The sequence below is a fragment of the Rhea pennata genome, chromosome 3 (assembly GCF_028389875.1).
Source record: "Rhea pennata isolate bPtePen1 chromosome 3, bPtePen1.pri, whole genome shotgun sequence".
In the NCBI taxonomy this organism is placed as follows: Eukaryota; Metazoa; Chordata; class Aves; order Rheiformes; family Rheidae; genus Rhea; species Rhea pennata.
Window position 1 is genome coordinate 34,941,974 of NC_084665.1, and position 16,234 is coordinate 34,958,207.

General features: G+C 38.8%; 2 protein-coding genes across 2 annotated transcripts in view; one reads left to right on the top strand and one right to left on the bottom strand.

Annotated features, from left to right (window-relative positions):
• The window catches only part of DNAH8 (dynein axonemal heavy chain 8), a 161,967-nt gene extending 160,474 nt beyond the window's left edge, over positions 1–1,493 (bottom strand). Inside the window, exons 1-2 of the mRNA XM_062573613.1 lie at positions 1,203–1,493; positions 412–546 (exon numbers count right to left, since the gene is read on the bottom strand). Coding sequence (XP_062429597.1) covers positions 412–546; positions 1,203–1,493 — 426 coding nt within the window. The remainder of the gene's footprint in view (positions 1–411; positions 547–1,202) is intronic.
• Positions 1,494–6,013: 4,520 nt separating this feature from the next.
• GLO1 (glyoxalase I) lies at positions 6,014–16,010 on the top strand. The gene is made up of 6 exons (XM_062573614.1): positions 6,014–6,119; positions 7,182–7,264; positions 9,523–9,663; positions 10,532–10,599; positions 11,704–11,793; positions 13,811–16,010. Exons 1-6 carry the CDS (start codon positions 6,039–6,041, stop codon positions 13,897–13,899), a joined length of 552 nt encoding a protein of 183 aa, XP_062429598.1. The 5' UTR covers positions 6,014–6,038; the 3' UTR covers positions 13,900–16,010.
• Positions 16,011–16,234: the final 224 nt, after the last annotated feature.

The following is a 16,234-nucleotide window of genomic DNA, read 5'->3' on the forward strand; positions in this document are numbered from 1 at the left end:
TTTCCATGAAGTTATTTTTGCAAAATCCTCAGCATTTCAGTGACAATTTGCTTTAAAAATAAAAAAATCCTACTTTTAGAATGTAATTATAGCAGGCTGAGATGGATGAAACCTGTTGGAATGGGTAGATATAACAAATATTCTTTTTATCAAAATAACATCAATAACTATTGTTTTCCTGAGGTAAGGAAGATGAAAGACTCACAGTAAAAAACACAGAGAATATTTGCAAATTTGCTAGGAAACTAAGCTGAAAAGCTTAGTTAGGTATTGTTTTAATTGAGCCGTGTGCCTTACTAATCCCATTATCTGACAGAAACAATCTAAATGATGGGTAACATTTCATATAGAAAGGAGCAATCTGTTACACATTTTGATTAATAATTTAACAAATATATACAACAGACTTACCGAAGGGGCATCTAAAATCATTTCTTCCACAGTTGTTAAGTCTAAACCTAGCCTGACACTGAGAACTTCAAATATATATTTATATGAAGCATCAACTTTCATTCTTCGAAATTCTCTTGCTTCTTTATATCGAGCCTATAATATTAAATGTGTCTTTAAAATTAAAAAAAAAAAAAAGGAAAAACACACACAACACAAAGGCTGCAAGAATAACCTGCTACTTAAATTGCAACTACTACTAAACTCTACTGTCTTGTAAGACAATATAAAACTACCCCATTCATTACGGATATACAAATTTTCAGAGGCTAACAGAATAGTCTTGTAAGAATTACTGAAACATAAAGTCAGCTCTGGGTATATGCCAAGGAAAAGCAAGAATTAGCTATACTACTGCTTAGCTTTAAAGACATGTGTGCACCATTTTGACTGGTTTTCTTTTCCATAATGAGTATTTCAATTTATTGATACAGAGATGTCGCAACATGAATTTAAAACTGAAGTACTTATAGTGGATAAATATTTGCAGGAGCTAAGTTGGGTACAGCTTTGCTTCAGTGTAAATTATTCAGTAGCACTTCCTGTTACCTTCCCATCTTGCTTTAAAATAAAACCTCAAAATACTCCAAAACATTAAAAACAAAGACTCAACCACTTTCTAATGGGCAGAATTTAATTTAAAAACTAAATGTAAACTTAAAAAAAATAAAAAAATAAACAACATAAATAAATTCAATGAACTAAGAAAAGATGCAGAAACCTATTTCAAGATCTAACATTGGATACTAAACCTGTTTTTCTCTTAAAATTTCTTGCAAGGACTGAACTCCACTGGTGCTCCGGCGAAACTTAGACATCCTGTTATTTACAGGATGAGAAGACTCTTGAAAGGAAGACAAGTTTGCTGTTTGTCGAGTATGGCCAGCAGATGTGGGTCCAGCATCTTGTGGTGCAATGGGGCCAGATGCAGAATCCTCTGGTGCAATGAGACTAGGCCCAGAGCTATCTGCTGCAGTGAGATTGGGCCCAGCATCTTCTCCAGTGTTTGAACTTTCTATATTATCTCTTGGTACCCCCTCCATTCTGAAATATGAAATTTTGCAACCAATTAGCGTTACCATAATCCATAGTTTTCAAATCTATCTTTTCAAAAAGAATAGGAAGAATGACAAGACAGAGGATAAAAATGAGAGAAACGAGTGCATCTCAAAACTGACTTGCCAGGTATACAAACCTAATATTCTCATCAGATTCTCTTCAAGTTTTTAAGATAGTCTATTAGAAAATGTATATTCATGTCTGCTATGAATGGCGTGCTGAAGTCAATTACTGAAAGACTTAAAATAATTGAGCATATATTTATATTTTTGGGATGTGAGTATCTTTAAGACTTTCAGTGAGTATATGATTACTGAGAAACAGTAAAAAGATTATCAAGTAAAACTTAAACAAATGTTTTATATTTTAATTTGTAAGATATACACATCTATTCAACAATTGAACATGCATAAAAACCCGCAGAGACTTCCAAATCAGGTCTTAAAGCATTGTTCCCCTAAGCGTTTACACATGACTTTTATACAGAATTCTCTAATTCTGTATAAACACATAGCACTCTTAATATGTATAAGTGTTTGCAAGACTAATGTTGTAAGATGGAGGGTGTGAGGTAATATATTTTTAGTGGAAACATTTAATTTTTAAATTGTTACTATGTATCTAATAGGATTTATTTTCATTTAAATTAATAAAAAAATCATAATTTTGTCATTAAAAACATCCTAAAATTAAAGAATAACAATGGCTAGGATTGCATGGCTTCTTAATGCTAACAGCAATATCCTAAGATTAAAGAATAACAATGGCTAGGATTTCATGGCTTCTTAATGCTAACAGCAATATCCCAAAAAACATACTGATTGACAATCTCTTTGCACAAAGCATCTTGTTAAGTCTTACGAAATACCTAAGAAGTTCCTAGAGCACGAGCACATAAAACACAATGCAAGAAAGTCAGACTTTCTCTTAACTCTGTGCCTAACCCCTGAAACACTGCAGTTCATGCAATGCATGAACTTCTTTGCAGCATGCAAATCACCTCTTGTAGTGTTGTTCTCTTCTTTCCTTAAAGAAAAATACTGAGAAAAATCAATTTAGGAAAGTCATAAATTGAAAAAGTAAGATTTGAACTAATTAATTCCATTCTGACTGGGCTGGCCCCTATAAGGCTGGCAATGGTATTTTCCTCTTTGAAATTCAGGTGGATTATGTCGGATGTCAATTTCCTCGACTCTAACTCTTCCTCTTGAAGTTGTCTAGTGACAATAATACCCTTCCCTAAAGCTCAAGTGGGTGAGAGAAAGGGGGTTCTCACTGCTTCCTTTAGCAGCAAGGACTACACTGTACACTGGCATCCTCCAGTCACTGCTTCTCCAAGCATCAAAAGTTGTCTGGTGGCTCAGCTGAGATCTTCACATTCTTCAAAGAACAGCAAGAATTCCAGTAGGCTGTGCCCTGTCTACAGGAGCCGTTCATGCAAGACAAACAGAAACACAGTCTGCCTTCCAGCCTAGAGTCTACACTTCAAATATGGCATAAACAAAATCAATCTATTTCTCCCTTGGAGCTCACACTAAGGTTTAGTATCCCTTATTTTACACCATACCAAAAGCTGGCATTATTTCTCTCCCTCTTTCTTGTGAGTCTTGACAGATGGATGATTGTCATTCTCTAGTGTTGGTAACAACTGGAGGAATGTTATCTAAATTCTCTTCTTTACATCAGAAATGTGTTGATGTGACTCCTCTGAACTTCTGAAGAGATTCAGAGATTATATTCAATCATTCAGTCTTTTTTTGTTTTTCACTAAGCAAGTTAAGTTAGAATCAGTCTTGTCCCAGACAGAAAGATGAATGTTGGTTTTTTTTGTTTTTCTTTGTTAAAAAATAAACAGAAGCAATTGCATTTCTTTCAACAGAGTTTTATAAGCGTCCTCTATAGCTGCATCAAATTGAAAGTCACTGCTTATCCCTTCCCCGCCCCCCCCCAAAAAAGACCAATCCACAGTTCCCAAGCTGCTGTTTGTCAGACTGCAAACCGTAATAATAGACTCTGACAGGGGATATCATAGAAGTCTGTATTCCTCCAGTCCTTGTAATTTTTATCTGAACATCTATTTGCCAGTGACTACTAATCACTGTTAGAGAAAAAAAAAATATAAGGGAGACAGACATTCAGTCTGACCTAGGATGGCAATTCTAATGTTCTTATGCTTAGGATTTTCAAACCTAAAGCTGAGAACCCAAGTCAAATGGCTTGATTCATGAGATTTTGCCATTTCTTATGAGTTTTCACCAAATCAGCAACAGATTCACTTGCATTCCCTATACAACAGAAAAATCTGTAGAAAAATGTTAGAAACAAGCTGTTTCTTCCTAAAATAAATGCACAAAAATGGCATTACCTGAGTTACCAGCAACAGCATCCCATTGAAAAGTATATGGTTCTTCTCATTCTCACTCCTGACCCCTTTTGAGCAGCAGCAACAAACAGTAGTGGGCAGCAGTGAAACTCGGGGAGGGAGAACCAAGCCCACCACTCCACGCTGCTCAGGAGGTGCCAAGATTTCCACACTCCATGGGGCAGGCTCACCGTGGAGACTAACCCGAGAAGGGCATTCTAAGCCGCCTCAGCAGTCAAGCAAACTAGCAGAGCCAGCCCAAGACTATAGGAACTGGGATACTTAGTCCTGGAATAAGTGGAATGCCAAGTGCTGCTCCAAAGACACAAGACCCGAGAAGGCGCAGGAAGAGTGGGGCTGAGGGAGGGAAAAAGAGAAGGATTCCCAAGGGTAGAGTGTGAGGATTACTGACTTCTGACTCTCCTCTGAAAAGCTGAGGTACCTTAACCGGCATTTCTCCTGCTTTAGCAAAGAGAGGCAGGCAAAGAGTCTCACCGACCTGACCAGAGCTGCGCCTCGCCCCGCGAGGGCAAGGGAACAGCCCCCGCCAGCGCAGCCACTCCAGCGCCGGCCGCTCCCTCTCAGAAAGCGGGACAAACAGCCCCAAGGGCCGGCAGACCCCGCCGCCGCGGTCGGCGGGCAAGCGTTCCCCCTGCTCGCCGGGACTACGCAGCGCTGCGGCAGTAGAAGCAGCGCGCGAGGCGAAGGGCCGTTAAGGCGCGGCCGTAACGGCTGCGGTGCGGCGTTGCTCCGCGAGGCGGGGCGGGCGAGCAGAGCCGACCTCGAGGCGCCAGCGCCTCCCCGCAGCCGTTACTGCTGCTGCTGCTGCTTCCCGCAAAATTTTGTCTCAGTTTCCCCCCTTCAAGCTTTTGCCTGTTTACTACTTATTTTAAAGTTACAAAACTTAAGCTGCAGAAGCAGAAAGACAGTCTTGAACATGGAAGAGCTATATGTAGCTACTTAAGTAGTTCAGGCTGTAGAATCAGCACTTAAATGCTGCAAACTCTCAGGATTTGTTTTAAATGTCTGCATAGCACCACATGCATTCATGGAGCTATATAGATACTAAAATAGAATAACCTTGCACTGTGAAAGCACTTTTTTCTCAATTACCAGAAAATGTAAAGTTTTTCCAAGTATTAAATCCAGAAAAAGCATGCCTTTTCCATGTCAATTTTTTGTTTCTATCTTTCAGACCTGAAATAATAGTTTACACTAAACTGTCACTGTGTAATGCCAAAGGATGCCAGCCAAAGAAATATTACTTGGAACAGGGTTCCCAGCTTCTATAGGTGAAGACAGAAACCTACATCTTGAATGACTGAACTGCAGGCATGTCTGTAAGTAGTGCTGAAGGCATAAGGACAGATTTTCAAACCACTGAAAGATGAAAACAGACAGCTGAAAGGGTATACAAAAGCACCATTCATTAAGCATTGGGCAGTAGCTAGCTAAGGCTGTTCAGGTATTTTTATGGTACCCTCTATCTGTCAGCCACAGGTGGAGGAAACGTATCTTCACACTAATGCAGAGCACCCATAATTTTGTTCACCATTTAAATCAATTAACTTTCCAAATCCTACAGTCAGGAGGCTTCTCCTGGAAATGCCTGTGGGAACAGTAATCACTGAATATCCCATACAAGGCTTCTGCAAAGCAGGGCAACATCTAAAAGCATACACTTATTATTAGGACAGAATAATAATTGATAATGTTTCATCTGTTTTCAGATGATTGTTTAATTAGATATTTCCAGGGGGACTGGAATATAATGCACCTGGTTGCATTAATTTGAAACTTTTCGCCGGCTATTAAAAAGATAACATATTTTTGATCCTTCTTCCTTATTTTACTGGTTATATAAGCTGTGATGGTTATAGTAAGATGATACTTAGTGACACCAACTGTATGAACGATACAAACGGTATCATCAAGCCTATTTATACACAGTAGTTTAGAAATACGTATGGAAACAATAAATCTGAACCTCCCCATCAGAAGGAAATAAACCTGGGAAACATACCCCAGAAAGGGCTGTGAATGATTTGAGAGGCTTTTTTCCCCTCACCAATTATTTTACAGCATTATTCACTCCTGATGTGGCGACACTGCTTTTACAGCCTCAGCTCCGCCCCCGCCCCGGTGCCGCCGCCGCTCCGCTCCCGACATGGCCGCCCCGGCCGAGCCCTGCGGCCTCAGCGACGAGGCGGCCTTCGGCGCCTGCTCGGAGCCGGATCCCGGCACGAAGGTGAGGGGCTGGAGGGTGCCGTGGGGCCCCCTGCCCTGCGCCGGCGCCGCGGGAGGCTCCGCGGCTGCTACGGCGGGACTGGTTCGGCCCTTGCCCCCCCCCCCAACTCCCGCCGAGCTGCCCGCAGGGGCGCGCGGCTCCATCCCCCCGCGGAAACCCGGCCGAGTGCCCGTCTCCGCAGTAAGGAGCGGGCTGCGCTGCGCTGCGCTGCGCTGCAGCGGGTTATTGGGACCCCCTGCCCCCGGCAGGCTTGCAGTGGCCTACTGCGCCGGGCCAGCGCTCCTGCTCGCGTGCTCGAGGCAGCGAGCTGCCCCTCTGCGCTCCCCTGCGGTATAGCGAGATACTTGCACGATTCTTTAGCGCGCAGAATTAAGGGCTGCAAAAATTCCCGCAAAGCCCAGTTACAGACCCTCTCTACCCCACTCCTGCAGAACAGAGGCTGCCCTGTTAGGAGAACCTTGTAATAGCATTTCAGTTGTTCTGAATCTGACTTTAAAAAAAAAAAAAAAGTTTCAAGACTATCCCACTATCTGCTTTTCAGATGTAGCTATTCAGTAGCCCTTGGTATTGAAAGCCATCCAGTGGTTTAAGAAAAATACCTGTACAGTAGTATTGCAGGTTGGTTTTGGTGCCAAGATGTCACTGAGTTTGGAAAAAAAAATAACCCCTTGCCCAATGAATTAACGAAAATAATAAATTTTAAAGTTGAGCTTTAGATAAATTCAATGTATGCAGTTATGCAATAACCAATGTTCATGTATCCAATATGCTTGCAGACAAAAGTAGGTCACATGTAGTAGAACTCATAAAAGAATAATAAAGATAAGATACCAAGTCTCTTGTGCTTTTCTTTCAATATCATTTTTATGTTATAAAGGCATTTTTGTTTAATATAAATCTGTATTTTTAGGACCAAGACAGAAGGTTTTGTCTATACTGGATACAGTATGCTGCTATTTCTGGGCCTGCTACATACATTCATTATTAACTGGCATCTTTGTTAATATGCATAATTAAGTTCTGGTTGATGTATAACCATGACGATGAAATGTTTTTCCACAGGATTTTCTGATGCAGCAGACAATGTTAAGAGTGAAGGATCCTAAAAAGTCACTGGATTTTTATACAAGAGTTCTTGGAATGACGTGAGTGAAAGTTGCATGCTGTAATAAGTTTTGTTTGTACTAGTATACCATATTCATCTAAAAAGAAAAGATTTTTTGGGGGGTGTAATTACACTAATTGGTCTAACTATATGAACAATGCTGGCCCATCAGCTAATGCCAAATTGGATAGTCTGGTAGTCTTTAAGAACTTCACAGCACTGTTAATGCTTAAGTTGCAAATGAACTACAATTAGCCTTGACTAGAATTTTCTTTTTTTCTTTTCTTTTCTTTCTTTCTTTCTTTTCTTTTAAGTAGGTCGTTAATTATCAGCATACAACTTGCTTACTTCCTTCTCACTGATGGCAGTTGGCTGGTACTCCCTTGACCCCTCTGGTAGGCAGCTGTTCCTGTGGTCTCGCCCTTAGAGACTCATAGACATAACTGGCTCCCAGGCCACTTCATCCGTTTGCTGGTCCAGCTTGATATTCACTAACGATCTCACTGCCATACCCTCGCTTGCTCTAGTTGCTGGCACCACAGATACACAGACCTCTATACCTGATTCCAGTTTCTGGCACTCAAACCTCAACACGTACATGTGCACATAGAATAGAGAGTCACTCACCCAGGAGAATAGTTTGAGAGCAATTTAGTAAGAAGACAGAAACTGAGTACACTGTCAGGCACAGGGCATTGCCAGACAAGAGTGCTGACCAGGCCTGTTCACATGTGGCCAGTCCTTGTTTATCTCCATATCTGTCTATTTTCTCATGTTAGTTCCCCCCCAAATGACCTAGATCCCTCCCTTTCTCCAACTTTGGTTCCTCCCCTAAACATCTTATATTGTAAGTCTTTTACGATCCCCAAATGTTCTTTCCCTGCATCCCTCAGTGTCATCTACCTCAGTCTGAAAGGTGCTACGGAGAGCTGCTCCTCTTGACTCATCCTGCTTGGTTTCACACCTGGACCATGGGGCTGATGATGTCCTAGAACAGCCCTAAGAGGAACTCAGGGTGTCCATTCCTCTGAGTAGATATTTTGGGTCTCTCCACCTGCCCTTGTGCCTCTGTGCTCTTCTGTGCTTGTGGAGATGAGCTCCTGATGGGCTGCTTGCTCCCCTGTAAGGGGCCTGGGAGTAGCTGAGGCAGGGTAGCCCTGCCAGCCATTGCCTCTCTGTGTTTGTGAAGATGAGCTATCTATCACATAACCTAGCAGTACTAAGGCTCTTTAGACATTCTTGACATCTGTAACAAATTATTTCAATAAAAAAATTCTAGCATATTTTTAAACACCTTGACATTGAGTCCAATCTAATGTAAAATAAAGTATTTCCGCTTAAGATGTGGGTATAAGAAATTTAATTGTAAATTCCTCACTTTGACTTTGCTTAAGTGGTATTTATTATATAGTAGGGAATTTGACTAAAGTTGTTTCAGTGGGAGCAGCTACTTGAGGTAATCTGGAAAAGAAATTAGATTGGTTTTGCATGTTTGCTTATTCTGATCAAAGTTCTTATAATAATGTGATTTAAATTGTGCCATGTTACCTCTAAAAGTGAGGTGAAAATAGAAGTCTTCTCTAAAACTTTCTGAAGCTTGCAACAGTTTGTATTCATCATGAGATCATTCCAGCAGTCTGTTATCTTGTGCAGTTTTCTGTAGGATGATTACCTGTATCATCTGCTTCATAAGACAGTGGGTGTCTTCTTGCATTTGACAAAGGGAGAAATTTTATAAGCAGCTTTTTTATGACCTCAAGTATTTTAGTTGATTAAATCTTCATGTGTAATATGAATTTGATCATTATTCCTGACTACTGAAAATGTAAATATACTTCATTTAAATGTATGCTGATTATCATTTTTTTTCCCTCCTGTTGTATTCTTAAACTGTCTTAAATTGTCTGGTGCCAATGAATAAAGTAGAAAGTAAATCTTCTTACTCCTTGCTGACAGTTTGAGGTGGATAGACTTAAGGGTTTGCCTGAGGAAATACGTACGAGTGAGTGGCTACTTAGACTCAAGCCTTTTACTAGGATTTATACCTTTTTATTCAGTTACTTGTAATTTAGTTTTTTAGTATCTAAATCTTCTAATTTTTATAGACCTATAATGTGTTCTGGAATGATTCAGTTTGATGGTTCAAAATGTAGCTATTTTGAAATGTAGATTACAGTGCGAAAAGCAAAAAGGATGCAGCAATAATTCTTAAATGGGAGATGCATCTTAGTGTACTTGCTGGCTACCTGATTTTTTTCATCTGTAAGTAACTATTTCAAAACAAATGTTGCCATTTAGACTGCTTCAAAAATTTGACTTTCCTGCTATGAAGTTCTCACTCTATTTCCTGGCATATGAAGATAAAAATGACATCCCAAAAGATAAAACTGAGAGAACAGCTTGGACGTTCTCTAGAAAAGCTACGCTTGAACTGACACAGTAAGTATTAATATAGTGAGAGATGACATGTACGTAAGTGATTAAACATACGTGTAGAAGTCCTGTTGGATTCTTTACAAAATGTAATAACTACGTATCTGTCATATAGCCTTAATGTGGCTGAGGTCATGGATACGTGGCAAGCTTAATCTTTCTCTCTCCAGAGCTCTTTCAAACTGGTAGGTGAACAATGGTACCTAAGTGTGAAATAAGACTTACTAGCTTTTTAATATGCATACTCTTTAAGTATCAATTTTGTGGGCATCTGGGAAGGGAAAGCTACATTTCGAAAGAGTCAAGTAAAAACTGATTTGGTTAGAACTTCCTGTGGATCCCCTGAATCATCCTAATAAAGGATTAACTATTGCTTGTAAAATCCAATCAAAGCAAATATTAAGTCAAAATGTAGACTTTATATCCACAAGGCAATTTTGTTAATGTTCAGATCATGGTAATTGAGAGAAGTGCAGAGACACAAAGAATCTCCCAATACCCCACTATATTGTTTAACCCTAGGATCTATTTACTTTACCTTATGTTCCCTAGTGACTGATAAGTCACTAACCCATATGCAGCACAACCTCCTCTATAACTTGAATGAGGTAGAAGTGCCCCTCTGACTCTTTCGAATGTGGAACCTAAAAGCTATCAGAATGTGAACAAGACTGGATTAGCCCCAATGTCCTATTCCATAGGACATAGGAAAATCTTCTGATAATTGAGTGAATGCAGCCAACACTTGAATTCTCTGCTGATTCAGAATACTAGGTGGTCCTTAAAGGAAGCTACTTATCCTCTTGAGAACTGAACATTTAGGACTTGGTCATATCCATGCTTCTTTTCAGTATGTAATTATGACTTTTTACAGCAACTGGGGCACTGAAAATGATGAAAATCAATCCTATCACAATGGCAATTCAGATCCCAGAGGATTTGGTAGGTCTTTTGTTTTATGTGTGTAGTTTTTAAACTTCATTTTATTGTGACTGCATTCTTCCTTCATTGGGAAAAACAGGGGTTAAGACACTAAAAAAAAAAGAAAAAATTATATGAACACAGTGCAAAGGTTATTAGGTAAATGTGTGCTGTAGGCATTGTTTTTTGAGAACTAGTAGAATAAAAATTCTAAACTTGCATGGCTGAGATGATGTTCTTAGTAGTTAATTTGAAGAAAAAGTACTAGCACCAGTAAGGATGGGAGCTTCTGTCTTGTCTATCATTGCTCTTCTTTCAACATATATACTCTGAAAGATCACAAAAATAGGTAAATGAATATATTTCAGAATAATAAGCCTCAGTTATAGTTTTATATAAAGAGTTTAATATTGTGGCAAACATATGCTATCACTAACCAGTAATTGCTCTTGCATATTGGATTATCATAATATTTAGACTGATTTAAGTTTGGATTTCTATTTTATAATATACTAGCTACTCATTTTGAGATAGGAGAATTCTGTTTGCGTGCAGGACTGAGTAGTATTTGTGTGGCAAGATAGAGAGCAATTCTGTGATTTGATATTTTGAGTCCTTGAAAGGTCACTTAAATAAATTTCAGACTACTTGACATTTAAAGCTTCTGAATTGATCTGTAAGCTGAGGCCTTGAGCAGTGCTAATGTTAGTCTCTACAAATACAGCATTAATAATAAAATCCTGTGCTGTTGAATTGAGTAAATGCAAATAAATCCTGGTACATAGATGTGCTTCCAGAATGCAATACAGACAAAATAATTTGATTGAAAATTTTATTTTTTTCCTATTCTATGTAATATTCTCATATAAATAATATGAGCTATTTTAACTCTTAAGTTCTTTTTTTAAAAAGGCATCATCAAAAAGAAAACTTTCTAAAGGAGAAAAATGTTAATAGCAGAAATACTTTTTGTTCTGAAAATAATGCTTTCATCAGATGAATCACATCTGATGTGACCTATGGCATCTAAACTTTTTGCACAATATGAAATGTTAAGCATACTTTTTTCCTAGAACACCCAGCAGTACTTACAGTGTGCTTCAATCTTTTTACCCTGTTGCACAGGACACATTGGAATTGCTGTCCCTGATGTCAACAAAGCCTGTAAGAGGTTTGAAGAACTAGGGGTAAAATTTGTGAAAAAACCAGATGATGGTAAGTCTTAATCAGAAATGCAAGTTAATTTTTTTAATTCTTTATTTTTAATATACTCTATGTAGTAGATTTTTGTTTGTTTTAAGAGGAAGCTGGATAATACATTTCTAATAGTTAATCTTACTATTTAAAATATACTAAAATTAATTGTCCCTACTCCCTCTTGCACAATGGGGGAAAGGAAAATGATAGTAGAGCCATCTCAGTAACTATTGTTAATCAGCCTAGCGACGTACATTCTGTATTTAGTTTGATCTTCACTGAAATTCATGTGCTCTATTGATGTCTTACTCTACTATATATAATATTGCCTAGAGTTATTGCCTAGAGTAAAACAGAGTTTTACTCTGTTATGGGCCAAATTCAGACATTTAACATTTATTTGCTTATCTTCATATTAAAATGAAATGACTTGGAAGATGTAACTACCCTCACCCATTAAAACTGAGTAGCTTTCAACTCTTCTGGCAATTTTTGTTGTTCTTTAACATCTTTAAATTTACTAAAACCCACCTTTTAGTCATTTTATCTGAACTGTTCTGTCAGCCTTGGTATGATGTACATGAATGAGGATATTTCTATTTGACTTGTATAACTTTTAACCAAAATGCTTGATGCACAACTAAAGGTTGTTCCTAGAGAGTACATAAATAGTATCCTTTTCTAGTTAATATAAAATGCTGAAATCAGTGGTGAAAAGTCTTGCATTCTTCAGCTGGATTCTCCTCTTTGAAGAGACCTCTTGACAGTTTTATTACCGACATGTTCCAAAACAGGCATTTACCACCCAGCAGCGTGCACAGATCTGTGATACTTCTTTCTTCTGGCTATACAAATTAGATTGCTGCCTGTACTAACAGAAACATTAGTACAGAAAGGAAACTTAAAATGCTTTTCATATTATTCACTGTCTTCTCAGATAAAGCTTTGTGAATACACAAAGCGTATTGCTAAACCTAACTTGAACACGAGCTTCTTGATTTAAGAAATGAGCTCAATATTGCTAACATTTTAGAGTTTCTGAGCCATTTTTAATTTGTTCAGCACCTGATGAACCTAAGAGATGATTGAAATGAGAGCTGTTGACTTTGATTCTGTGTCACTGCACAGCTCTAAGTAGGTAAGAGGAGCAGCTAGGACTTAATGGAATAATTCTCAAAAAGAACCCTTGACACAGCCAAGCAAGAGGAGGAGAAACAAGCAAAATTTGTTTTATAGCATTAAGAAATAATACAGCAGATGCTGAGGAGAAGGAGAAAGAGGTTTTAGACTGCATTCATTGTTTGTGGAGCAGGCTAAGAGACTTGACTCAGTAATGTAGGAAAGAATGAAAGTACAGAATCACAGAATGGTTGAGATGGGAAGGGACCTTTAGAGATCATCTAGTCCAACCCCCTTGTTCAAGCAGGGCCATGCATAGCACGTTGCCCTGGAACTAATGCAAATGGATTTTTGATATCTCCAAGGATGGAAACTCCACAACCTCTCCAGGCACCATTACACTCAAAAAGCTTTTCCATATGTTCAGACAGAATTTCCTGCATTTCATTTTGTGCCTGTTGTCTCTCATCCTATCAGTGGTCACCACCTTTTCATATACACATGAAAGAAATTCCCCCTCAGTCTTCTCCATTTTTTTGCAGAGTCCCAGCTCTCTCAACCTTTCCTCATATGAGGGATGTTCCAGTCCCTTAATAATCTTAGTAGCCCTTTGCTGGACTCGCTTCACTAGTTCCTTATCTCTCTTGTACTGGGGAGCCCAGACCTGGACCCAACTCTGCAGCTATGGCCTCGTCAGGGCTGAGTAGAGGAGAAGGATTGCCTCCCTCGACCTGCTGGCAATACTTTAACTAATACAACCCAGGATACCATTGTCCTTTTTTGCCACAAGGCCACATTGCTGGTCTAGATTTGCGCTACTTCTTTTGTCATACAAAAGGGAAAAAATAATCTATTTTCTAAAATAGTCATATTTGGATTAAGAATCATTCATGTAGTCTTTTTTTTTTTCTTACAGGCAAAATGAAAGGACTTGCATTTGTTCAGGATCCTGATGGCTACTGGATTGAGATTTTGAATCCTAACCACATGGCGACTCTGACTTAGTTCTGAAAAAGTATATTGTATAAGAGATGCAAGCTTTCAGTCCCCTGGAGAAATCTATAACAGCATTTGTGAAATTCTCACTTAATTGAGAAGAATCAATTGTGTTCAGAGTCTCCTCCAAACTGTCCCCAGGAACCTCAATGATCTTGAATTCCGCTTTGTTGTGCTGTGATGCTAGTTGTTGAATCTTAGATATCAGAAGGGCTATTTATTTTGGTTCATGAATCCTTTTCTTGAGAGGAGACCTAGCTATAAAAGATGTGGACTGTGAACTGAGAGTATCGTAGTGAAGATGAAGCCCATGCCTGTGAGACTTAATTAGTGGAATGTTGTATTAATTTAATGGTAATGCACAGTAATAATAACTGTGCCACAATAATTCCTGGGCTCAGATAAGTGAAAATGGAAATGTATGAACTATTGCATTTGCTTTCTATTATATTCTTTTAAAAATACCAGAAAACAGTGTTAATAACATAAATTGAGTTTGCCATACGTCTTTATCTGAAGAATTCTTCTTAGTTCTGTATGCCTCAGCTTGACAAGATAGTGCATATGAATCCAGCAATTCCAGAGATCTCCACTTTAAGAATCATTCATAAAACTGAATCCAAGACAATATTTTTTACACTTGGAAACGAGTAAAAATGGTGTGCTTGACACTGCCTGCAGCTGCTAAAGCAACCATAAACTCATGAGGAGTTTACACAGCAACTCAAAAGATAATCTTTCTTTTTTTTCTTTCTTTCTTGTTTTTTTTTTTTTTGGTTATATGAAACAAATATTTTAAATTGTCCTTTAAAGGATGTTTTCTAGATGGTCTCTACTTAAGTGCATACTGTGCTTTGGGTCATGCTTTACTGGTGTCATGTACTGCAGACTCTTTCTCCGACTTGGATATATGCCAAGTTTGCTTTTTCTGCAACACTAAATGCTGCTCCATATTTGCATTCTCTGTTTTGCCCCTCCTGTACTTCCAGCCTAGCCTGCTCCCTGTCTTGTTCCTGCAAGGTTGATTTGTTCTTCTGTACATTAGGATATTTTGGGAGGGACAGTATTGTTGTCTTCACTGTTTAAAGAGGGATCTCCTGAGAAACTGAGCTATCTTAATAGCTGTCACCACATGCTCTCACTGTCATCTTCCTCTTAACTGTGGCACTCCTTCACTCTCCAACCCAGCCTCCCAGCAGGCTGATTCATTTTCCTGAACTGGTAAAGATTTTCTTGAATGCTGGGTTAGTTTTATGCCAGTTTGTTAAGCAGAACAGGAGTCGGTTCAAGGCTCCTCAGTTTCCAGAACAACAAATTAGGGCTGGCTCCCTTTAGCAGCAATTTAGGTTGGTCTAGCTGACTCATGAAACCTCACCTTACTCCATTAAAAAAGGATGCAGCATTGGAAAGAACCTTGTGGCACCAATTAGAGGGCTCTAGTGTTTGAAGAATATTGTAGCATAGCTTTAGTATGATTTGTCTTCTGAAGTTTTGTAGCCAGTAGGAAAAGTGCCAAGAAGGGTAAGAGCTACAGCAGTGAGACAGAGCACTCAGCTGTTTGCAGCTTATGTGCACTTTGATGGCTAAACCGTGTTTTTACATACATCTCTTGCTTGTGTTCTGAAATTGAAATTTAAAATGAAGTACAACTGAACTGAAACAAAAGTGCTAACTGCAGTTCCTCACCATTCAGTATCTTGCATTAGATTGTGTGCATAGGGAAGTTCTTTAGACTAATACTGGTCTAAGTAAAGTTGCCTAAAATTAGTTTATTTTTTATTTCAACACTTACGAATATTTAATCTGAAGAGTTTCATAAACAAAATCTTGGCAAGGAAATGCCTATAAGCATCTAACTTCAGGAGGACAGATCGTGTTTAATCTACATTGTTCTTTTACAAAAGTTCATCAAGACTTGTTTCACTAAGCTTCAAAGTACAGGTGTGACTGGAAATGCTACTGACACGATTGTGTGGAATCCGGTAATTAAGGGAGGGATGGCTCATGAGCTGGGTGAGAGTCAGAGGGCATGCGTGAGTAGTTGGGTGGATAAAAGGCAGTAGTCTGCTTGCAAAGTTCTCTGCTTTTGAAATAAAACTTACTCTGAACATGTTCACTAATTCTTGGAGTGACCCTTGGTTTTTATGTACATGGCAAATCAGACCACTGATAGTAGATGAGGTTTAGATGGCAAAGGCAACTATCTTTAACGCCAGGAAATAATGATGTGACTTAGTCTATATAATTTCTAGGGACAACAGCAAAATAGGTTTTACTTATGTACAGTGCCAGAAGAAAATAGTAAAAAATAGTTACAGGATATAACAAGATATACTTTTTACTC

Bases quoted from the DNA above. Each gene is read 5' to 3' on its own strand.
- GLO1 (XM_062573614.1), top strand. From the start codon at position 6,039: ATGGCCGCCCCGGCCGAGCCCTGCGGCCTCAGCGACGAGGCGGCCTTC. The intron at 9,664-10,531 runs GTAAGTATTAAT...GACTTTTTACAG, and splicing joins GCTACGCTTGAACTGACACA to CAACTGGGGCACTGAAAATG. The intron at 10,600-11,703 runs GTAGGTCTTTTG...CCTGTTGCACAG, and splicing joins TTCAGATCCCAGAGGATTTG to GACACATTGGAATTGCTGTC.